Source organism: Carcharodon carcharias, chromosome 9, assembly GCF_017639515.1.
Source record: "Carcharodon carcharias isolate sCarCar2 chromosome 9, sCarCar2.pri, whole genome shotgun sequence".
NCBI classification, from domain to species: Eukaryota; Metazoa; Chordata; class Chondrichthyes; order Lamniformes; family Lamnidae; genus Carcharodon; species Carcharodon carcharias.
The window spans coordinates 20049282-20075193 of record NC_054475.1 but is presented as its reverse complement, the minus strand read 5'-3'; the positions used below and the strand labels follow the sequence as shown (position 1 = coordinate 20075193).

Sequence of the window (25912 nt, the reverse complement as noted above, 5' to 3'; positions counted from 1 at the left end):
AAAGACTGAGCAATCATTCCTCAGCCAGTCCAACCACCATACAGCACACACAGTCCAGCAGCCCCCTCCCCTGCCCAACAAGCATGCAGAAAAGAACTGAAACTCTTCAGAGTATCAAATACGGAACAACTTGACCAAGTCACAAGTAGAGTCAGAGAAAAAAAGTCACAGGGTGACCCGATGTCTGTTTGCAGCTGAAGGCTCCTGGTCCACAGAAGCTGCTGGTTCCTGGTGTTTTTCTCTGCAGACAGTGGTTTTGATTTGGAATTCCCCTTTTGGAACTCTTGGTTCCCAACAATAATGTCTTCTGGTGCTTTTTATCAAATCACAAGCAGCTCAGCTTTGATGAGAGATGTTTCAGAGGAAAGGGATATTAGGTATGGCTGTTGCCCCGACGCAGTCTCTCTTTGTCTTTTCAAAATCCAGTATCTTTTTACCAGAGAGCTGGATTATGTGACCTCTTTCTAAGATCTCTACGTCTCCATAAAAAAGCAACATGTGCCCTTTGCAACTGGAACATGGGAGCTTCTGTAAGCCAGTGTCCTTTGTCGAGGAAAGATGTGCTTTTCAAAAATATTTAATGCAATTGAATGTCCAGCTGATGATATTATTAAGTAATATTTTATGTAACATATCTTCACAACAATATTAGCAGGCTAAGTCATGAATCTGTGCAAGTTGTTGCATGCAGTATGCACTGATAATTAAATAAATTGAAGAAATGCATTGTATTATTGTGTCATTTAAAAGGATAATGTATTGTGATACAAATTTATCAAGTTGTTTTATCAGATGGGGTTCAATAACATCTGCCACACATTTTGTGTAACTTGACTTAAAATAAAATTAGAAATAAATCACATTTCAAAATTTCCACTCCCACAAATAGACTCCGGACAGAATTGCCTATGACACAAGATTTCCCCAGTAGCCTTTATGTTACTGAATTACCAGGAAGCTTGTTCCTGATACTGTAGGCAATTGTGTTCTAGCTGAAGATTTTCAGTGCAGCAATGGCCCTTGACTTTGCAACTTTTATCTTTGTTTGCTACCAATTTTGAAGCAAGCAATTAATTAAATAATTTTAGTTCCTTCCACCTTGTGTTCCATCTAATACAACTCTGCAGCCAGCTGTTCCTCCTATCCAGGCCCCCAGTGGTGGTGGCAGTGGTGGCAGATGTGGCAATGGTGGCAGATGTGGCAGTGGTGGGACAGGTGGCAGTGGCAGCAGTTTTAGTGGTGGTGACAATAGTGGTGGCAGCAGTAGTGGATGCGGGTTCTGCACTGGCAGAACTAATTGTACCTGCCCTGATCCAAAAGACAGGAACAAATGTTATCAATATGTCAATGGAGCAACCTACCTGAAGCATTGTGCTCCTGGATTAGTCTATGATCCTTCCTGTACCTGTTGCACCTGGGGGTAATGAGGAAGCAGAAGGTAGGCTTGCTTACTCATCTAAGTAATAATTCAAAGCAGGCATTCTGTGAAAACAATAATGTTAAGGTTGTGTAAAATATCAATGTAGCCTTTATTAGAAGTTCTAAAGGAATGCATCAGGAGTTCAAAATATATGAGTAAAATTTTACAAAATGCTATTCACTGAGTGTACAATTCCAACAAATTCTGACAATGTGCGTATCAAATGAATGTAGGTTCATTTTCCCAGTTTTGATTGGGTTGAAATGGATGGTGTGCTCTCACATTAGTGTTATTTTTATTGGTTCATGGGATGTGGGTCACAAGCAAGTCCAACTTTTGTTGCCCATCCTTATTTACCTTTGATTAGCCACATTCTCGAACCGCTGCAGTTGCAACGGCAGTGCTCTGGCATCATAGAAATCTGTAATGACATTTTCACAAAACGAGGTTACTGAGTTTTATTTCAGCCTAAGCTGCTTTTAATTTTTTTTCAATAATAAATAACAAAATTTAATAATAATTTTATGCTACGAATGTCATGTTGAAATATTATTGTTATACAAGAGAACACCAAAATACTCTTTATTTTTCCAGCCTGTTAGTAATCTTCGTTGGGCACCAGTGAAGCTGTAACTGGTCTTCAGTTTAATTATTGAGGTGACGCTACTTTGTGGATAAAGACCATCCATGTACCACATCTAATTTGTCTCAACTGAAGACATAAATTGCAGTTTAAACAGCAAAATAAAATCATTGATTCATTAATAAAACAGTTTACTTGGTTTTTTTAGTGAATGAAATACAACTGTATCAGTTGAAAAGAGTTCACCTGCATGAATTCCATTCCAAGAGTTCAAGGCAGAAACAGATATTTGAAACTTTGACACAAGCTCAAAGCACAGCACTCGGATATCTACAGTCATTCTAGCACGTCACAGGGAAATCATTTTTGGGTTCAACACAGGAAGGAAAATAGAATTAAATGAGTTGTGGTATCCCGCTTTCTACTGCCATTTGTTCTCCCAAGAAAAAATGAAACTAATCATTTATATAGTGGATTCGTTAATAGTCTGTGAGACAGATATGGGGTGGGTTAGAAATTTTAATTGGCAGCTCATTTCTGATGGGAAAATGCTGTTTTCAGTTAGATTCCCAATTGCCTGAGGGTATTTTTTTGTTTGTTTTTTTCTTTCTTTGGATGTGGGTGTTGTTGGCAAGACTATAACTTGTTGCCCATCCCTAATTGTCCATGAGAAATTGGTGGTTGGCAGCATCCTTGAACTCCTGCAATCCATGTAGTGGAGGTGCACCCACAGTGCTGTTTGGGAGGGATTCCAGGATTTTGACCTTGAGGTAGTGAAGGAATGATGATTTAGTTCTAATCCAGGATGATGTGTGACTTGGAGAGGGACTTGGAGATAGTGGTGTCCCCATGCATCTGCTCCCCTTGTCCTTCCAGCTGTTAGAGGTTGGATGAGTTTGGAAGATGCTGCCTAAGGAGGCCTGAAGAGTTGCTGTAGTGCATATTGTGGATGGTTCATGTGGCTTCCACTATGCTCCGATGACAGAGGGAGTGAATATATGTAAGGTGGTGAATGGGGCACTGAACAAATGAAAACAGAATTACCTGGAAAAACTCAGCAGGTCTGGCAGCATCGGCGGAGAAGAAAAGAGTTGACGTTTCGAGTCCTCATGACCCTTTGACAGAACTTGAATGAGTCCAAGAAAGGGGTGAAATATAAGCTGGTTTCAAATGAGCTGCTTTGTCTTGGAACATATTGAGCTTCTTGGGTGTTGTAGAGTTTCAACATTGAGTGGGATGTTCTGGGCCTGCCCGCTGCTGGGATTGTCTGATCCCGCTGAAAGTCAATGGACCTTTGTTTGTAACACCGCATCCCCTCCAGTGGGCCCCACCACAGCGGGGCCAGGAAACCCTGGCCATTGTTTCGATGCCGCTTCCTCTTGTGTGGGTGAGATATAGGCCCAACCTTCAGATTATCGTGCTTATGCATTCATCGACCTGTGCACCTGAAGGTTTCTGTGTGAGTGCAACTAAACATGAGATAGAGGGAATTAAAAATCCAAAAATATAGCCAGAATTGTCCAACGTAAGGGTTTTTTTTAACTTACCTTTCAATTTAATTTCTTTGCTGCAAGAGCAAATTGTTACAGAGAGAACAACGGAATCCAGGGGAAAGATGACAGTTTTAATAAGTCAAGCAGTGTCGTTGTTTACTGTGTTTAGGGGCTGATTCTAAAATTACATAATTATCATGCTCATAAGAACATAAGAACATAAGAACTAGGAGCAGGAGTAGGCAATTCAGCCCCTCGAGCCTGCCCTGCCATTCATTACGATCATGGCTGATCTCATTTCGGCCTCAACTCCAATTTCCCGTCCTCTTCCCATAACATTTTAACGCATTACTAATTAAAAATCTGTCTATCTTCTCCTTAAATTTATTCAGCATCCCGGCATCCACTGCACTCTGAGGTAGTGAATTCCACAGATTCACGACCCTTTGAGAAAAGTAATTCCTCCTCATCTCTAATTTAAATCTATCATCCCTTAGCCTAAAACTATGGCCTCTCATTCTAGAATGCCCCACAAGGGGAAACATCTGCTCCATGTCTACTTTGTCTATCCCCTTTAGCATCTTATATACCTCAATTAGATCTCCTCTCATCCTTCTAAACTCTAGCGAGTATAGGCCTAAACTGCTCAATCTCTCCTCATAAGACAAGGCCCGCATCTCCGGAATCAATTTCGTGAACCTTCTCTGAACCGCCTCCAGTGCAATGACATCCTTCCTCAAGTAAGGGGAACAAAACTGGGCACAGTACTCCGGGTGCGGTCTCACCAATGCCTTGTACAGTTGCAACAACACTTTCCTATTTTATGCTCTATTCCTTTAGCAATAAATGCCAAAAATTCCATTTGCCTTCCTTATTACCTGCTATACCTGCATACTAGCTTTCAGCGATTCATGCGCGAGGACACCCAAATCCCTCTGCACTGAAGCATTCTGAAGTTTCTCTCCATTTAAATAATAAGTCACCTTTTTATTCTTCCAACCAAAATGGATAACGTCACACTTACCCACGTTAAACTCCATCTGCCAAATTTTGGCCCATTCACCTAACCTGTCCATATCCATTTGTAAATTTCTTATTTCTTCATTGCAAATTACTTTCCCACCTATTTTGGTGTCATCAGCAAATTTAGCTATAGTACCTTCTATCCCTGAATCCAGGTCATTAATATAGATTGTAAATAGTTGTGGCCCAAGGACCGAACCCTGTGGCACCCCACTGGTTACAGCTTGCCATCCAGAAAAAGACCCATTTATCCCGACTCTCTGCTTTGTGTTGGATAGCCAATCCTCTATCTAAGCTAATATATTACCCCTAACTCAGTGTGATCTTATCTTGCGTGTTAATCTTTTGTGCAGCACTTTATCAAAGGCCTTCTGGAAGTCCAGATATACTACATCTACAGGATCCCCATTATCCACTTTGCTGACACCATTGCACCAGTTTCCATCGAGAAATAGTCAAACTATTTTCATTTGTGTGATTTCCTGCTAACTTATTTATTAATCATTTAACCAGTTTGCTCAAAAGCAGGTAATTTATCACAACAATCGATTTAATAACATTAAAATGCAGCTGTGGTTACTTAAGACATCTTACATTATCACTCTGAATTCTGCTAAATACATTGACAAACCAGCACATTAGCAAATTCATTTTCATTTTGCATGCTTTAATTGCTTATTTACGTTTTGAGGACACATCTTGCAAGTAAATATATTTATTATCATTTCATTAATTTAGGCTGGTTGCAACAACTACAATTTTCATCAAAGATCAAGCTTTCAGCACAAATCATATGGTGGGTCCATCCACCATGACACTGGTAATATTTATGAAAATCAGCTAGGTCAGTATAGGACCCATCAGCCTTGCTTTGGCAAAATTTGTGGAGTATAGAAATAAGAGTTGTTGTACTGCTGCTTGACAATGTGTTAGTGAGAATTATGGGTGGAATTTTGCCTTGACATAATAGAAAGACTAATCATGAGTCTTTGTTGCGCATGACCATGAAGCTAGGAGGATGGAGATTTTCAGCTGCCAGTTGGCAGCCATTCACCAGCCCCTTATGGCATCCACCTCCCTCTCTCCCTTCATCCTTCACTGGGCTGAGTTGGAAAATCTGGCAGAGGCCAAATGTTGAACAATCAAGGGGACCGGATAGGGTCAGAGTGGAGATGGGATTGGTGACAGATGTGGGCTCCGTGGGGATTGAAGGCATGTGCAGGGTTATATTTAAAGGGTCCAGGATGATAAGAGGAGGTTTACAGGTTGCAGAGGGAAGGCTGAAGGTGACGTTGGGAGAGCGGGGTTGGGGTGGGGAGGGTGGTTTGGTTAATGTTGATGGGATGAAGTTGGTGGGTGACAGTGGGAGTGTTAAAGGTCCTGGAGCAGGTGCAACAAGTGATACAAACCATCTTCTCACAAAGGCAGCTCAGTAGCAAAGCAATATCCCCAATGTGCAACTACAAAAATATCAGCTGGGAGGTGGATCCTCTTGGGGGGTGGAAGTCAAGATCAGCACAACTGGACAATTAAAGAAACACCCTAATAAGAATGGGAGATATGGCTATGATTGCTGTGGTTGAAATCCTAACAGCATAGTGAAGTCCACAAGGCAGCACGTCAGGCCCAGGGCGTTTTCAACTCAATGAGATCGCAGCAAGGTGTTGGGCTGCCACTCGTTCTGATCCATTAGCCCTCGGCTGTGGTCAGACTGAAGGATGAAGAGAGAGAGGGAGGTGGATGTCCATAAAGGGCATGCTGGTGAATGGCTGCCAACTGGCAGCTGAAAACCTCCATCCTCCTGGTTTCATGGTCATGTCCAACAAAGACTTGTGGTTAGTCTGTTTATTATGTCAAGGTAAAGATTTCTCTAATAGTCTCAAGGGAAGTGGAGGCAAGAGGAATATTGTGAGAGGGAGGCTTCTCACACATGGCTGTCATCGCCCTTGTCAAATAGTGATGGCTCCATGTGCAGTCACGCATTAAGGGGCAGGACACCCATCCTTGGTCCTTATAGATATCCTTCATCAAGAGTGAATCCAGGAAACTTCCAAACAGTGCAAGTTAACATATATCTACAAGTGTCCAAACGATATACAATGATTATATACCCATACACCCACCTGCGTGCATTCAGAACTTAATCTTTCTAACACTACCGCCACATCTAGGTGCATCCTCTTTGTCCACAATAGAAGTGGAGGCAGTCTGCTGACTATAATGCCCTCCTGTCTGCGATGACTTTGGCGGTTGTCATCTGTAGGCCCAAGAGCTGCTTTGGGTCTCCTGCTCTGGGGCCGATGCATACTTCTTGGCATGAGGATATAGAGCTGATTGGGTCACAGGCAGAGGGGTTGGGAATGCCCTAGCACCCTTTCAAAGTCCTGGATGGATGCCCCTGGGGTGTCCATCTGACGATCCTCCTCCCATGTGCTGGAGGACCCTCCCTTACTCCTTGAGGAGAAGGAGCACTTGGAGTGAGATCAAGATGCCCTGCCCCCCCTCTCAGCTAGGCACTGCCAGAATACAGCCATGGCTACAGCAAAAGAGTACAGGCCGGAGCACGTTTACAGAGCAGACTGTGCATTCTGCTGGACCTGGACGTCCATGGTATCCACAATACTCTCCGTGGAGACTTTGATGCATTCACGTGCTACAGACATGACATCAGAGAGCAAGTGGACGGGCTCCTCCATCTCTTGTGCCAATCTGTTGATGGTGTCTGGCACCTCTGATTGGTGTTCCCAAGCTTCTCATTGGGAGGTGCTGGCATAGTGGTATTGTCGTTGGACTAGTAATCCTGGATGAGTGCAGCTCCAGAAAGATGTAACAAGCTGATCAGCATCCAGGGTGAAGCACCCCACTTGATTGGCACCTCTTCCAACATCTCCAACATTCAGTCCCTCCACCACCAACACAGGATGACAGCAGTGTGGACCATGCACAAGATGCATTGCAGCAACTCATCAAGGCTCCTTTGATATCACCAATCCCATGGGTGCTACCAGCTAAATGGACAATGGCCGCAGGCGCATGGGGACAGCAGCACCTGCAAGTTGTCGTCCGCTCCACACCCCATGGCTGTGGCTTCGCTGTGGCTGGGTCAAAATCCTGCTGTTGCCTCCCTAACAGCACATCACATGGGCAGCAGCAGTTCACAAATGTAACACCCTACCACCTTCTTTAGGAATTTAGGGATGGACAACAAAAATACTGGCCTTGACAGTGATATTCACACCCCATGACAGAATCACAAAATGAGTGCTGATGTGAATTTGGAGTGAGTAGAATGTTCATTTAACCCGGTGAAGTGGATTAGAGCATTGACCCATTTCCTGCACTGCAGGGTGGTCCTCCTGTGGACCCCATGGGCATTGACCACCTTGGCACCCAGGCCACCATGGTCAATTTTGAGGGCTTCCGGCTGCCATCCTTTGGAATGGAGTAGTGTCTCCAGGGAGGCAATGCTGAATTGTGGGGCCAGAGTTTGCTGCCTTCTGCTGCACATCTTTCTGCAAGTGTCCTGGCACCGTTAATGAAGGGCTGTCTGTGTACGTTTTAATGATGGCGCCCTACATGAAAGCAGGGTGGCCGACTTCCTGCCTGCCTTTCCACAAGGCTCAAAGTAAACCATATGGCTGTGTGATTCAGCGTGCTTGGCCACCATGCTCTGCAGTGGAAGTCCCTCTGACCTCCCTCTCCCACCTGGGGAATTGGGCAGGGAGCAGAAAATGCCATCGAATGATCGTGGTTGGTGATGTTGTATTTGGTGATGGCTCAAAGTCTGCAAACCAAAATACATTTAGTGTTTCAATGATTTGCATTAGGCTATCAGAAATAAAATATCCGACATCAGCTTTATTGGATTAAATTTATATTTCCCTCATAGATTTGCGAAGTTATTGTAGCCTCTGAACCCCAGATCACTCTATTATTCTTTGGGTCAAAACATGAAATCTAAAAAATCAGTTATTTCAATAAAAGGAATCCAATGGAATAAATGGTGATAGATGGCATGTCCTATTGAAATGGGGGTTTCACTCTCATTTGCATTAAATGATAGAGCTACTCACCCCAATCAGGGATTTCAATGTAGCTCTAACCAATGCTGTGTGGCTCCAATGCCAGGCATGCCTAAAGGTGGTGGAGGAGAGAAGTTGGCAGGTTCAGGGTTGCACTGAGAGTATTTTCCTGGTACCAGGAGCAACATTTCTTCCTGTAGGCTCCACAGGACAACTGGGAGGATCAAATTCCACATAGCAGCAGATCCATTTCAATTTCAGCCAGTGTTGAGAACCTTATTTGGACATGCGAGGCACCCAACTTCTATTCTTGGCAGGCGACCAGCATATGGCTTCCAATCAATGTTTTCTTAATGGAAAATGAATAAAATACATGTTAATCCAAAGATGACCTTTGGGCAGGCAGAAACTTAAAGGGGAGAGGGTGCAACGTGATAGTGATAAAATTGAAAGGCACAAGGTCAGCAACCAGAGGACGGCAAGTTAAGGTGACCGCTTGTCCATGAGGAAACATTTTTGTGTACAGTGAGTTGTTGTGATCTGGAATGCACTGTCTGAAAGGGTGGCAGTGCAGCTCATTGGAAACATTCAAAAGAGAATTGGATAAATATCTGAAGGGAAAATGTTTAAAGGGTTTGGGGAAAAGTGGGGAATGTGATTAATTGGATAGTTTTACCAAACAGATAGGGTCAGGTGTGATCAGTGACAAGAAGGTCCGTGCTGACAATCCTTGTTATCACATGATTTGAGCCTAACTGGTAAATTGTTGGATATTTCTCCAATGTAAGGAATAGGAGAAGGATTAGGAAATAGAAGCCCTGCAGCTTGTTAGGCATCCTACATTTTATTCATCCAACATTTGCTTCGCATGTACAATGTACCTTATCTTTAGCTTTACTTATTGTTCTGAACATCTTGATTGGAATACTGATGATTCATAATAGTAATTTCCAGGGCACTCTGTCCTCAAAATTAAGTTGCACAGCAAGCGTTTTTCAGGCAATAGAAGGTTTACTATACCCCAAAAGTGAGGAAGGAGGTGTGCTTTTTTTCTCTAATGGGATGCGGGCATCACTGGCAAGGCCAGCATTTGTTGTCCATCCCTAATTGCCCTTGACTCAGCCCTTATAGATGACATTTAAGAGTCAACCACTTCACTGTGTGTCTGGAGTGAAGTAAGGATGGCAGATTTCCTCCTGTAAAGGACATTAGTGAACTAGATGGATTTTTTCAACAATCTGTGATAGCCTTATGGTTTCAATTACTGAAGCTATCTTTATATTGCAGATTTACTGATTGGATTTCAATTTGACCAGCTGCTGTGGTGGATCTGAATTAGCTTGGGCCTCTGGATTACTAATCAAGTGACATCACCACTGTACCACTATCTCCTCTCAATCTGTAGCTTTCTGGTTGAAAGTGCACCCTATTTGTTAAAATGGTTGTGCTGATGTCAGAAGCTCATGTCAGGAACACTGAAAGGCAGAAATAATTTATTTAAGTTAGAGTTCTGTTTGTCTTGTGGGATCAATTTTTGATTTTCAAATTGTCCAGCAGTTCATTCACCATATGCTGAACTCACACAGCCCAACATGACGCTAACCAACAGGAAGATCCATACCTACCTGGGGCATTGAGCTTTCCTGCTCTTCCTGATCCCATGGAGCTCTCGACCCTCCCCACCAACTCCCTAGCCTCGGTTTACAGTACAAGAACAAGTTTGGGGTTACAATAAAGTTCGACAATCTAAATGACATTGCAGAGGAGAAAAGCTGTTATGCAGGAGAAGATGAAAATAGTATTATGAAGATAAAATAAGAACTGTTATTTTTATATTGTGGCTGATCCATTCGCAGTGATAAATCTAATGATGTATGGAATTATTTACCACAAATGATAAACGCAGTGTGTAAAAGAGAGAGCTGATGCCCACAACACACCAGCTGCAAAATGGCAAAGCTTCTACTGGGAACAGTTAAGCCTGTTTTATCATTTAATTACCTTTGATATTGTTATAAAATCATGTTTTATATTGAAAATAACTATATTTATTGAGCATATAAGTTTCAAAAGGCCGAACAACAGCATTTTAAAAGTGACTTAAATGGCAGCTCTAAGATGGCTGAACATTCACATAGCTGTACCCTACAAATTACAAAGCTATGAGCAAGGATCCGGGCTGTCTAGAAGTAACACATAAGAGGCAATAAACTTAGATGAATGATGCATCTCCTGAACAATTCACAATACATCCAGATATAAACAATGTATTCAGCTAGGTGTGGACTGAGGCATTAAACCAATCAAGTTGGACAATGGATCCTGACTGAGATCCTGACTGAGAAAGGTACTCCAGCTGCCATAAAATCTAATCTTTTTCAAACAACGGGCTTGAAACTAACTTGGTATGACCATGTTTGGATAACTGGCCAGTTTGTGAGACCATTGAGTCCAGTCTGAAATCATCCAAACCATCAATCAACAAGATCTGTATACAATTGACTTTTTTGGACTTATAAGCAATTTAGCCTACCACCACCCCACCCCCACCCCGACTTTGTAACTGATGTGTGACTGTGTGTATGTTGCATGCTTGAGTATTTTGTAAGCACATGTGTGCATCCATGTATGTGTGCGTAAATTTTGAATGCATATGTGAGTGAGAGTTGGAGAAATACTATTTCCTTTTCTTTTAATATTTACAATAAAACCTGCCTGTGTGTGACTTTTACAGCCACGCACTTAAACAGTTAAACTGGCACTGAATTGGCAAATATATTCTGTAAAAACTCCTGCTGCGATCAACCATGTGGTGGAAAGAGAGAGGAGCCATTCTGCCATTCCCCCACTGACCTTAACAGAAATTTGGGGGTTGCGTCTGTGATTGGATTCATAGACAATTCAGAATTGGAAGTAGGAAGTAGGAAATCAAATTGACCCCTAGAAGTATTTTAAACCTTCCATAGGGGTTTTCTTGTGATGTACAGTACGACAATACTAACATGTCCACATTCAGGGATGGTACCTTCATTGGATAGAATGAAGTTACTTGGGACACTTTTAAAGCCTTATCCATTGAAGGGTTAGGGAATGTAGCTAGACATGTAGAAGTGAGTGTCCGCCCAAAAGCTAGGAAACCTGGAATCCTCAAACTTCTGGCCACCTACATTTCAATTGAACCTGAAGAATTGGATGAATGGAATCTGAAACGGATAGGCTAGCATTAGCAAAGATACAGCTGGAGCAGCGGAAACTAAAGCTAGAATTTCAAGCAAAAAGAGGAAAGAAAAAGACAGGAGAGAAAGGAAAAAGAGGGATGAGAATTCCAGGAAAAAGAAAGGAGAGACTGGAAAGAAAGGAGGAAAGAGAATTCCAGGAAAGGGAGAGAGAAAGAGCCTTCCAGGGGAAAAGATTGAAAAGGAATTAAAGGCACAAACAGACCAGCAGCTAAGGCGATGCAACTGAAGTTGGAAGGTTGGCTATATTCAGTGGAGATTCCACTATTAAAATAAATGACTGTAAGTGGGGACAGAGCTTTGAACCCTTAAAGTAATCACACTTGGTACCATGGTTTAATGAGGGGGATTTGAAAGCATTTTGCCTCATTTGGAAAATTTGCAATGACGTTGGAGTGGCCAGCAGAGGTTTTCACCCTAATGTTGTAAAGCAGATTAATCCATGAGGTTTATTCCCTATTGTTCGATGAGAGCTCATCAAGCTATGAGATGAGCAAAAATAGCACCCTGAGTGTGTATGAGCTGGTGCCGGAGATGTGACAGGAAAAATTCCAAACTTGTTGATAGAGAATAAGCAAACTTGCATTGAGTCTGAAAGGCTTAAGCAACTTGCTTTCAACCAATTGATACTAGTGCTCCAGATAGATTAAATGTCCAAAAAGCTCAGAGATGTGATTCTCCTTGAGGAAAAACTCACTCCCTCTTTCCAGAAAGACCCATGTTGAAGAGTAGAACAGTTCCAAAGCCAGACAGGCTGCAATTATGGCTGACAATTAAAAGCTTGAGTTTACAAACACTTTTCTCAAGATAAAACCTTTCCCTAGTCACCTCCAAAAACCCAAAAAGGTTAGAAAGTGGGAGAGTGATAGGAGAATAAGCAGCCACAGGTGAGAAAGTGAAAAACGCGTCCTCCTCAGACTAAGAATGAAAGTGCTGAGACCAGCAGTGATGTCCGAAAGCCTGTGCGGTTCCATTGTAACAAAGCAGGCTACCTCTGAGCTGTCTGCTGGAAATTAAAAGGAACATTTGTATGTTTTGTCAGAGTACACTAGACTGGTGCAAGCAAAGCAGCCCTGGTGGAAAGCACAGCAGACAAGTCTGGCCCTAAACGTGGCAGTAAATCCCTGTAAATGTAGTGCTGTGTGTGTGGTAGAATTTGACTGAATCACTAAAAGTTACCAGGGTTTTGTTTTCAAAGGGAAAATGATGTCATACCCCTCCAATGAGGCAAGTTAGCCCATAGTCCTGCTTAAGGATACAGGGCCACACAATCCCCTTTGCTGGGAAAAGGTATGACCTTCCCACTTGAGAGCATGCTGAATACAAATGCGCTAGTAGAAGTTATAGGAGGGATATACATGCCCGTACCTTTGTATTGAGTGCATCTGAATCACAGCCTTATTTGAGGACTGGTTACTGTAGGGATTGTCCCTAGTTAACATGTGGATGGGATTGAACTTCTCCTATTATAATGATCTGGTGGGGGCTAAGTGGTAGCTGTGCCAGTGGTCTTAGAGAGGTCAAATGAGGTTAGGGAGGCAGAGCAGTTACAGGAGAGGGTTTCTGGCATTTCCCCTGACCATGTGGTAACTTAGTCCATTGCCAAAAAAGCTCTGCCAGAGGAGGCTGAATCAGCACCGCGGAAGGATGACTCTGCAGTCCGGCAGTCCAAAGTTTCTTCAGAAATTTAGATGAGACAGAGGAAGCATAAGCAGTCTTCCTTGGACAAGGCCCAGCAAACCGACAACCGTGTAAAAAACATTGGAGAGAATTTTCTCCCCATTGGGAGTTGGGGGAGGGTGGGGGGGTGGGGGTGGTGGCGGGGTGGGGGTTGTGTGGGGACGGGCACATGGCTGGGTGCTGCCATTTTACGTGGGCAGGCCATTTAAGGCCCACCCAGTGTGACGCGTGCCCAGAAGCACTGAGCGCTCCCTGTGTGGGCGGGGGTGGGTTACCTGAGTTGGGGAGTGTGCTCTTTCGTGCAAGCGCATGAAAGAGCACAGAAATCTCCCTGAGGCACAGAGGTACCTCAGGGAGATTACTTTCACTTATAAAACATTGAATAAAGGTTAAAAAAAATATTTAAGGACATGCCCCTTCATGTGAAACTGTCACATGAGCTGGGACAAGTCTATTAATTTTATTAAAAACTTTTCAAACACTTTAAAACATTCATGAAACCTCATCCCGCCTGTGGATGAGGTTCCATGAAAAACGCAAAGGCCGCCTGGGCTCTTTGCCTGCCCGCCAACCTCAAGGTTGGATGGGCAGCTCAGCTAATTGCTTTATTGGCTTTTTAAATGCCGAACTTAAAATCTAAATGGCCCACGGTGATGTTGGGATGCATGCCCGACATCACCGTATGTCATTTTATGCCTCAGCGAGCTGGCCTCACCTCCACTCGCCGTGCAGAAGATTCTGCCCAATGGCACAGACATTCCAGACTGAACATGAAGCAGAGAGAGTTCAGAATGGCTACTATTTAAAGAATGTTCTCCTGTTGAGGAATTGGAGACCTCCTCATAGACCTGTGAATGATGAGTGGACAGTGGTCCCCCAGTCATTAGTGTCCCTGAGATACTGTAGAGAAACATTGAGGATATTCCATGAAATTTCAATGGCTGGACATGTCCTTATCCAAAAGAACCAAGTCTGCATAAGCCAGCATTTTTATTAGCTATACCTCCACAAGGATGTGGTGGAATTTATAAAAGCTGGTCACATGTGTCAGGTTGCAGGGAAGCCCCAACCTGCAATAAAAACTGTTCCACTAATCCCCATACCAGCTTTTGGGGAGCTGTTCAGCAGGGTGTTGATGGACATGGCTGCCCAATCTCCAGAAGCCATTCCCCTGAGAACTATCTCATCTAAAGTAGTGGTTTGAAGAGCTAACTTAATTCTTCACCTTATGTAGGCGGCCTGCCATGATCCCACTGGATCAAGGCACAAATTTATGTACAGTATTTTTGAAAAGGTCCTGAGTAATCTGGGCATAACCCCGTTAAGGTGCTCGGCCTTCGTCCCAGAGTCACAATGGGCACTACAACTGTACCACCAGACCATGTAACCATGATCAAGGTACACTGCTGTGCTTACTCCAGTGACAGACAGAAAAGTCTTTGATTATCCCTGTTTGCTACCAGGAATTCACCAAATGAGACTACTAATTCCCTTTGAATTAGTTTATGGACTGGAGATGAGAGGTCAGCCCTTAAGACTAATCAAGGAGAAGTTTTTAGAACAAAGGAAAGAGACATCCTTACTAGGCTGTGGGCTGAATCTTCCAGTTGGCATGCAGGAGCGGGCCCAATATGCTAACATGTAAAATGAAGCACAATGGTGTTGGGCGTGCATCACAACCTCATTGCGCGTCATCTTGATATTTCGTTTGGTGGGTACGTGCACATGGATATGTCAATATCCTAATTAAGGCCATTAAGAAACTAAATGAACTAGTTAAGAACGCTGCTTGTCCAGCCTTAAGGTTGGTGGCAGGTGAAGAGTCCAAGCGGCCTTCACATTTTTCAAGAAACCTCATCCATGGGCGGGATGAGGTTTCCTGAAGCTTTTATAAAATAAACACTGTCACATCAAGGGACATGTTTAAATAAATTTTTAACTTCATTTATTTAAATGTTTTATAATCTATTCGATCTCCGCGAGGCAGATCTTGTGCCTCAGGGAGATTGCTTCACTCTTCCGTGCGTATGCACGAAAGAGCGCAGGCCCCAACTCTCCCTGATCTCCCTGCCCGCACAGGTAGAGCTCAGCGTTAATGGCCATGCATTCCCCTGGACGGGCTTAATTAGCCCGCCCGCATAAAATGGCAGTGAGCAGCCGATCTCGGGTGGCCATTGGCTCCACGCCCACCCCCGGCCAGCCCGCCCACCATGGGAAAAATTCCCCCCTATGCGCCCGTGTTCTGTGAACGGCTCAAGAGTGCTTGTGTCATGTCTCAAGAGCACCTTAAAATCTCATAGAAAATTATTAATAGGCAGGCAGACAAACAAGTCAAGGCTTGACCATATAATCCAGAGGAGCAAATGATAGTGTTATACTGCCAATACACAGTGTGAAACTGAAAGCTAGGTTCAGTTGCTCATCCAGTGTAGTAATGAGGATTGGTGGAGTGAATTATTTAATTAACACCCAGACCATAGGAAAAAGCAAAGGATGTGCTAAGTCATCATTTTAGGGTGGTATTACAGCTGGTAAGGTGACAAACAGGCACTGATATGAGAGGTAGTGAGGAAAGGGGAGGTGAAAAGGAACAGTAAGGAAGCGTTAGAGAGAGAAGGAAGACTGGATGATTCCAAAATTGAACCCTCTACCTTCCGGCCAACACTGAAAAACATGGGAAGCTAGGCACTGTACTGCTGTACTGTCTAATTTAGATGCAGAACAGAGAGGAGACTTAAAAAAGCTGTTTGTATTGTTTAAAGGGATCTGTAAGAATGATCCAGGATGCACTACCCTAGCCTTACATGATGTAGATGTCGGAGAGACCCCTCCCAGAAAGCAAATCCCGATTGCTTAGGTCCTGAGGAACTGACCCAAGTTCAGGATGAAATTAAGTCCATGTTGGGGCACATTCTGATGGAGCCCGGCCACAGCAGCCTGAGTTCTCTGGTTGTACTTGTGCCCAATCCCAATGGCCCAACCAGGCTCTACGTTAATTACAGAAAAGTTAATGCAGTGACCAGAGCTGACTCATACCCAACCTCTCGCCTGGAAAACTGTACTGTTAGAGTAAGAAACTCCATTTACATCACAGGGATAGATGCGTTAAAAGGATTTTGGCAAGTTTCCACCACCAGCCCAGCTAAAGAGATCTCGTTTTCGTCACACCGGATGGTTTTTTTCCAATCCTGAGTTATGCCATTTGGATTAAGAAATGTCCCAACCACCTTCCAAAGACTGATAAAGCAGGGAGTGGCTGGCCTGTCCAATTGTGTTAAACATAGTGACACGTGGAGAGACCTTCTAAATCAACTAGAAGCCTCATTCTAAATGTTACTGTTACTAATTTAGTATTAAACCTCACAAAGGGTGAGTTTGTTAAAGCTCAGGGCATATTATGTGTCAAGGGTGGTGTTGCTCAAGGCAGTGACAGTGCAAGAGCTGGTGGATTTCCCCATCACCAGGGCTAAATGGGAAATAATGCAATTCTTGGGGATGTGTGGGTTCTGCCACATGCTTGACAAAGACTATAGAAATGCTTGATTAAGACAGACACCACTCGCAGAAGACGCATGCAGATGGGAAAGTTTGGTTTCTCAACAGGATTTGGGGAAGATGGTGTGTTATTACCCTGTTTGAATTTGATATTGGGAGAAATCAGCTTGATCACCAAGGGGCACACCATTGACAGATTTGCTGCAGAAAACGGCAAAGGTAGTGTGGTCAGAAAAGTGGCAAACAGCTTTCGAGACACTGAAAGCCATATTAACAAATGAACCAGTGCTGTCAGCTCCAAACCGTAACTAACCATTTAAAGTGGCAACCAATGCTGGTGACATAGAGGTAGGTGCAGTTCAGCTCCAAGTTGATGAATCAGGTATCAAAAGGCCGATTGGGTATTTCTCATAGAAATTGAATCGGCACCAAAAGAGGTACTCCATTGCAGAGAAGGAAACTCTAGGGCTGCTACTCACTGTCGAGCAATTTGAAACATATGTTCAAAATGGATATAGAGAGATCTTAGTCTACACAGATAACAACAAATTAACATGAAGAAGAAATTCAAAACTCATAATGCACGGATATTTTAATGGAGCCAGCTTTTACAACCTTATCACTTAAAGAAAGCACAGTGTGGGCATCATCTGCTTGTACCTGTACGGATCCTAATAAAGTTCCGGCAGGCTTTCTCCTGTCTGTCCCTGTTGTCTTTCCAATTCATTGGCTCTTACTATAAGGTGCCCCAATATGGAGGTCAGGTGATTAACCTTGTCATCTACCCACTCTATGTCCAAGGACTTAATAGGGGAAAGTGCCATGGAAAGTGTCTGCATCATTAATTAGGCCTCGTTTACGGCAGGGGACATTCCACCATGCCTGTGATCCGGATGCTCTGATGGCGTCGGAGGCTACCATATCGAGGAGTCAGTGATAGAAGGACCTCGTCTGTGTCTTGCACCACCCTGTTAGTTCCATCTGACTGGTATTAAGTACACCCGAAACGATCTCATAATGTATGCTCTCAAAAAGATTGTTACTGGAGTCCCGTAACACAAGTCCACTCGGGGATCCAGGGTGGACTTGGGGTCAATTTAAGGGCACCCTGGTTGTTGTAGTCATAGACCCAGTGTTTCAGGTTACTTGGGTGGCGTGGGTTGTCATGGTTGTGGGAGGATCCCTTGGGCACACCCTCCATCTGCCATACCCTCCAAAACTCCCTCGTAACATTTCTGGGGCACATTCCCCAGCCTGTAAGGTTGGAGTTAAGGAAATCTGAGGTGGTGTTGTCAGTTATTACACTTCGCACATATATTACATCAAAACATTTATCCCACACCTGATATCACTTGATGCATTGTTGTGGAGGGTCAAGCATGCCAGGTAACTAAATTATTCATTTGTAATCAGATCTGGTGGGTCACCTTAATCTTACTAGGACTTGTATGTCCTTTGGGTGGAGTGAGTAGATATCGATTATTTCCTCCAATTTTGCATGGTTTTATCTAGGGGGTAGGTCCCTAGTCAGCGTTTGTCTCTTGGCTGGGGTGACAGGGACATATTTTACGTTGTTTTGGTGTTTGCCTGTTGTTTGTGTGAAATGGGGACCATGGCCACTGGCCCTTTCATCTCTGTCTCAGGTGGAGCTGAGGAAGCCATACTGAGCATAACTCAGTTAGATTTAGGATAGTTATGGAAAAGGATAGGGTTGGGCCAGAAATAAAAGTTCTAAACTGGGGAAAGGCTGATTTTAATAAGATGAGATATGATTTGGCCCAAGTGGACTGGGAGCAGCTACTTACAGATAAAACTGTGTCAGAGCAGTGGGGGGCATTCAAGGAAGAAATAGCGTGGGTGCAGGACAAATATGTTCCTGTAAAGACAAAGTGGGGGATCAAGTCCGGAGAACCCTGGAAGTCAAGGGACATAAAGGTTAAGACTAATAAACAAAGAGAAGCTTATGGCAGATACCGAGGGCTCAATGTGGCAGAGTCACTAGAGGAGTAAAAAAAGTGCAGAGGGGAACTTAAAAAGGAAATTAGGAAAGCTAAAAGAGTGCATGTGAAAGCATTGGTGGCTGGAATAAAGGAAAAACCAAAAGTTTTAAAAAAATATATAAAGAGCAAGAGAATAACCCTGGAAAGAGAAGGGCCAGTTAGGGACCATCGAGATAATCTGTGTGTGGACCTGGAAGGCGTGGGTACAGTCCTCAATGAATACTTTGCGTTGGTCTTCACAATGGAAAAGGACGACTCAGGTATAGATATCAGGGTGGAGGACTGTGAAATATTAGAGGAAATTAACATAGAGAGAGAGGAGGTACTAGCATGTTTAGCAGCCTTAAAAGTGGATAAATCCGCAGGCCCGGATGAGATGTATCCCAGACTGTTGAGGAAGGCTAGGGAAGAGATATCAGGGACCCTGACAGTAATTTTCAAATCCTTCCTGGCCACAGGTGATGTGCCAGAGGACTGGAGGATTGCTAGCGTTGTCCCATTATTAAAAAAGGGAGTAAGCGATAGGTCAGTCAGCCTGACTTCAGTAGTGGGGAAGTTACTGAAAAAAATTCTGAGGGACAGAATAGATCTGCATTTGGAGAGATACAGATTAATCAGGGATAGCATGGATTTGTTAAGGGAAGGTTATGCTTGACAAATTTGATCAAATTTTTTGAGGAGGTAATCAGAAGTGTTGACGAGGGTAATGCATTTGATGTGGTCAACATGAACTTCAGCAAGGCTTTTGATAAGATCCCTCATGGCGGACTCATCAAGAAAGTAAGAGCCTATGGGATCCAAGTTAAAGTGGCATGTTGGATCCAAAATTGTCTGAGAGACAGGAAGCAGAGGGTTCTGATAGAGGGACGTTTCTGTGACTGGAAGTCTGTTTCCAGTGGGGGTTCCGCATGGCTTGGAGCTGGGGCCCTTGCTGTTTGTGGTGTACAAAAATGATTCAGACTTAAATGTAGGGGGTATGATCAAGAAGTTTGCCGGTGACACGGAAGTTGATAGGGTGGTAAATAGTGAGGAGGATAGCCGGAAAATGCAGGAGGATACCAAAGGACTGGTCAGTTGGGCAGAGCAGTGGCAAATGTGATTCAACGCAGAAAAGTGTGAGGTAATGCTCTTGGGGAGGGCTAACAAGGCAGGGGATTACACTATGGATTATGGGACCCTGGAAAGTACTGAAGATCAGAGGGACCTTGGTGTGCATATCCATAGGTCCCTGAAGGTAGCAGGGCAGCTGGATAAGGTGAAGGCATATGGGATACTCATAAGACAACCTGCCCATTCCAAGAATTAGTCTGGTAAACCTTCTCTGAACTGTTTTCAACGCATTTACATTCTTCCTTAAATAAGGTGACCAATACTGTATACCGTACTCCATATGTGGTCTCACTAGTGCTCTGTATAACTGAAGCATAACATCCTTACATTTGTATTCAATTCCCCTCACCATAAATGATGACATTCCATTAGCTTTCCTAATTACTTGCTGTACCTGAATACCAACCTCTTGTGACTCATGCACTAAGGCACCCAGATCCCTCTGTATCTCAGGGCTCTGCAATCTCTCCACGTTTAGATAATGTGCCTCTCTTTTATTCTTCCTGCCAAAATGGACAATTTCACATTTTCCCACATTATACTCCATTTGCCAGATCTTTGCCCTCTCACTTAACCTATCTATATCTTTTTGTAACTTCCTTATGTCTTCTTCATAGCTTACTTTCCTATCTATGTTTGTATTATCAACAAACTTAGCAACTGTCCCATCCATCTCTTTATCCAAGTCATTTATATAAATTGTGAACAGTTGAGGTCCCAGCACTGACCCCTGTGGCATACCACTCATTACATCTTGCCAACCTGAAAAAGGCCCATTTATGCCTACTCTGCTTCCTGTTAGCCATCCAATTTTCTTTCCATGCCAGTATGTTACCCCATATACCATGAGCTTTTAGTTTCCTTTGATGTGGTACTTTATCAAATGCTTTCTAGAAATCTAAGTACAGTACATCCATCAGTTCCCCTATCCCCACAGCACATGTTACTTCGTCAAGGAACCCCAATAAATTGGTTCAGCATGATTTCCCTTTCACAAAACCATGTTGACTCTGCCTGATTACCTTGAACTTATCCAAGTGCCCTGCTATAACTTCCTATAATAACAGCTTCTAACATTTTCCCTATGACAGATGTGAAGGAAGCTGGCCTGTAGTTTCCCTCTTTCTGTCTCCCTCTCCTTTTGAATAATGGAATTACATTTGCGATCTTCCAATCTAATGGAACCTTTCCCGAATCTAGGGAGAATCGGAAAATTAAAACCAATGCGTCAACTTTCTCACTAGACGCTTCTTTTAAGACCCTAGAAAGAAGTCCATCAGGACCTGGGCACTCGTCAGCCAATTTACTCAGTACCACTTCTCTGGTGACTGTAATTTTCCTGAGTTCCTCCCTCCCTTCTATTTCCTGATTTATAGCTACTTCTGGGATGTTACCTGTATCCTCTATTGTGAAGATAGATGCAAAATACCTGTACAATTGAGCTGCCATTTCCTTGTTTTCTATTATCAATTCTCCAGACTCACTTTCCATAGGCCCAACACTCACTTTGTTAACTCTTTTCTTTTTAAAATATTTATAGAAATTCTTCCTATCTGTTTTTATATTTCTGGGTAGCTTTCTCTCGTACCCTAATTTTTTGCTCCTTATTAATCTTTTAATCATCCTTTCCTGTACCTTACATTCTGTCCAATCTTCTGGCCTTCCACCCATCTTTGCATGCTTATACACTTTTTCTTTAAGTTTGATACTATCTTTAACCTTTCTAGTTAATCACGGATGGTGTGCCTGTCCCTTGTACTTTTTCTTACTCATTGGAATGTATCTATTCTGTGTATTCTGAAATATCCCCTTAAATGTTGGCCACTGCATCTCCAGTGACCTATTCCTTAACCTAATTTGCCAATTTACTTTAGCTAGCTCTGCTTTCATGCCCTCATATTGCCCTTATTTAAGTTTAAAAACATAGTCTTAGACCCTCTCGTTTCTCCCTCAAACTGAATGCAAAATTCAAGCATATTATGGTTGCTGCTCCCTAGGGGCATCTTCACTTTGAGATCTTAACTTAATCTAATCTAATTACAAAATAACAGGCCGAGAATAACCTGCTCTCTGGTTGGCTCCAGAACATACTGTTCTAAATAACTATCCTGGAAGCATTCTGTGAACTGCTCAGCTGGGCTATCTTTGCCTTTCTGACTTTTCCAGCCTATAAGTAGATTAAAATCTCCCATGATTATGGCCATGCCTTTCTGACAAGCTCCCATTATTCCTTACTTATGCTCCATTCTACCATTTTGTTACTATTAGGGGCCTGTGCACGACTCCCACAAGTGACTTTTTGCCTTTCCATTTCTTATCTCTACCCAAACCGTTTCCACATCCTGGTTTCCTGAACTTAGGTCATCCCTCTCTATTGTGCTAATACCATCATTAACTAACAGACCCACCCCTCCGCCTTTTCCTCACTTCTTGCCCTTCCTAAATATCCTGTACTTTTTAAGATTCAGGTCCCAATCCATGTCCTCTTACAGCCATGTCCCTATAATAGCTCTCAAATGGCACTTATTTATTTCTATGTGTACTCTCAGTTCATGTTTTGTTTTGGATGCTTCATGCATTCAGATAGAGCCTTTAGTTTTATCCTTTTATTCTTTTTATAACCCCTAATCTCATCTGTTGATTTACTGTTGAATTTGTACTCCCTATCCCTTCCTGTCACGGTCTGTTTTTCATTTCCTGCAGTAATACCTTTCTCTTTTGCCTTGTCTCTACTCTTTGATTGAGCACATCTTCCTAAATTTGATCCCTCACCCCCGCTACTCAGTTTAAAACACTCTCTACTTCCCTGGTTATGCAGCGCACAAGAACACCGGTCCCAGCAAGGTTCAGGTGTAGACCATCCCAACATTACAAATCCCAATTTCCCCAATACGGGTGCCACTGCCTCAAAAACAGGTACCCACTTCTCCCACACCAGTCTTTGAGCCATGCATTCATCTCCTTAATCTGCTTTGTCCTATGCCAATTTGCACATGACTCAGGTAATGATTCAGAGATTTTTTAAAAAATTCATTCACAGGATGTGGGCTTTGCTGGCTGGGCCAGCATTTATTGCCCATCCTTAGTTGCCCTTGAGAAGGTGGCAGTGTGCTGCCTTCTTGAACCACTGCAGTCCATGTGGCATAGGTACATCCACAGCGCTGTTAGGGAGGGACTTTCAGGATTTTGACCCAGCAACAGCGAAGGAACAGCAATACATTTCCAAATCAGGATGATGAGTGACTTGGAGGGGAACTTCCAGGTGGTGGTGTTCCCATCTATCTGTTGCCCTTATCCTTCTAGTTGGTAATGGTCATGAGCTTGGAAGGTGCTGTCTAAGGAGCCAAGGTGAATTCCTGCATTGCACCTTGTAGATGGTGCATACTGCTGCTAGTATGCGTCAATGGTGATGGGAGTGAATGTTTGTGGATGTGGTGCCAATCAAGCGGGCTGCTTTGTCCTGGATGGTGTCCAACTTTTTGAGTGTTGTGGCAGCTGCACTCATCCAGGCAAGTGGGGAGTTTTCCATCACACTCCTGACTTGTGCCTTGTAGATGGTGGACAGGCTTTGGGGAGTCAGATGGTGAGTTGCTCATTGCAGGATTCCTAGCCTTTGACGTACTCTTGTAGCCACAATATTTATATGGCTAGTCCAATTCAGTTTCTGATCAATGATTACCCTCCCAGGATGTTGACATTTGAGGCTCTGCTTCTTAATTTGGTGTCAAGCTCCTCATACTGACTATGCAGAGCCTCCTTCTTTGTCCTGTCTATGTAGTTGGACCACGACGACTGGGTCCTCCCCCTTCCATGCCAAGTTCCTCTCTAGCCCTGATCAGAAATCCCAAACCCTGGGACTGGGCAGGCAACATAGCTGTCTGGGCTCACGCTCTTTGCTGCAGAGAACAGTGTCAATCCTTCTGACTATACTGTCCCCGACTACCGCTACATTCCTTGTAACTCCCCACTCTTGAATAGCTTCTTGTACCATGGTGCCGTGGTCAGGTAGCTCATCCACCCTGCAGCACCCACCCCCCCCAACACCCCCACCCTCCAACTCTCATACAAACGAACTGAAATAGCCTCAATCCTTTTGGACAAAAGCAAGGGCCAAGGCACCTGTACCCCTGCCCTCTGGGTCCCCTTATCTGCCTCAATTGCAGTCACATCTTCTTGTCCTTGACTACTTACCAAATCAGAGGACTCTATCATAAGGAATGTGACCGCCTCCTGGAATAAAGTGTCCAGGTAACTTTCTCCTTCCCTGATATGCTGCATGGTCTGCAGTTCGGCCTCCAGCTTAATAACTCAGAACCAAAGTTCCTGCAGTTGCAAACACTTAATGCAGATGTGTTTGTCCTGGATCACAGCAGTATCCAGAAGTTCCCACACTCTGCAATTGCAGCACATCACCTGAACTGCCATCTCCAACATGTGTTAATAATTAATTGCTAATTATTTAATTACAATTAGCAAAGCTTACACTTCCCATAACGTTTTGGCACTGCCAGGAAACTTTACAAGACTGATAAAACAATACAGTACTTACAATGCTGATAAAACTAATAATACCAGTTACTGGTTTACCTGCTCCTTCAGCTACACCAAAGTGAAAATCAAATACTGGAGGTTGAAAAAGAGTAGAAGGAAAAAAACAACCTCTCTCTCTCTCTCTCTCCAGCTGTCCTGCAAGCTTGTGCCCTGCCTGTCTTTTGACCAGCCACACAATTCGGGCACCTTCTTAAATATCAACACAGCAGCTGCTGACTCCGGAAGAAAAGATGAAAATCTTCCATGAACGTTTTGAGTCACTTCGATGCAGAATCCAGAAAGAACATCGAGCCCAGTGTGAAACCAACCAAACCATCAATCTACAAGATCTGTAAACAATTGACATTTTTTGAACTTTTAAGCAATGTGCATAACATTACGCGAAATGACGTTGGGCGTGTGTCCTGAGGTCATCGTGCACATGTGCAATATTGAGGCAGGCGGGTGCACACAGGAGTCGGCGTCACCCCTGCCAACAATTAAAGGGCCAATTAAGGCCATTAAAGTGTATATTGTCTAAGATTTGTCGTCGCCCGTGCGATTTTGAGCTTGTTACATGGGGAAAATGGGCAGGTGGGCAGCCCGTTTTTAACAAATTATCATCCAAGGGTGGGATAAAAATGGTTTGGGGCATTGCCATTGTAAGTAGTGGGGGGTTTAGGAGATAGTTTGCTGCTGTTTGCTTAATGAAACTTGACAGCTTTATCTCTATTTTGTGCTTCAGTCTTTGCATTGCCAGCCTTCATTTAAGGACTCACTGGTGCCTCCAAGGCCCCTGGATGATTCATACCATCTGCATCCTTCTGGTCACCAGGCAGTTTTCTGTTTCTCTGGTCTACTCTGCTGGTGGGATCTCCTCTGAGGGGGAAGAGAGGGGAAGAAGGGAGAGGGGGCTGCAGGTGGTGTCTGAGGGGGCTACCTGTGGGAGGACAGGCCCAGGCACAGGGGGCGCATGGCCAGCAGGGAATCCAAGGCAGAAGGGGCCACAGAAGGTGCCACTATCCTGCTGCCAGAGTGTACAGGCAGCAATGCAGCTACCTCAACATGTAAGAGGAGCAGTGCTGAATGAGGCTCCACCTCTCCAGGGACCTCCATATGTCAGATGATTGGGCCAGAGATTACCTCCAACTGTATTGGTGGTCATCTCATATCAGTGGCTGTAAAGGTCACAGTGGTCTTCAACTTCTGTGCCTCTGGCTCTTCCCAGGGATCAGCAGGGGGGCCTGTGTGGAGTGTCCCAATCAGCTGTCCACAGTTGCATGAAGCTGGTGACTGATGCTCTGTTCAGGTGGGTAATAA

At 43.7% G+C, this 25912-nt stretch overlaps 1 protein-coding gene across 3 annotated transcripts in view; it reads left to right on the top strand.

Annotated features, from left to right (window-relative positions):
- The window catches only part of LOC121281973 (acidic mammalian chitinase-like), a 52993-nt gene extending 28209 nt beyond the window's left edge, over positions 1–24784 (top strand). For 2 of the 3 annotated variants that reach the window (XM_041195262.1, XM_041195261.1), the window contains exon 12: positions 24744–24784. In XM_041195262.1, the coding sequence (XP_041051196.1) occupies positions 24744–24778 (35 nt within the window). In that variant the 3' untranslated portion in view covers positions 24779–24784. Of the gene's footprint in view, positions 1–2014; positions 2193–24743 lie in introns of those variants that run through there. The other variant, XM_041195263.1, reaches the window with a different exon arrangement.
- The last annotated feature ends 1128 nt before the right edge of the window (positions 24785–25912 follow it).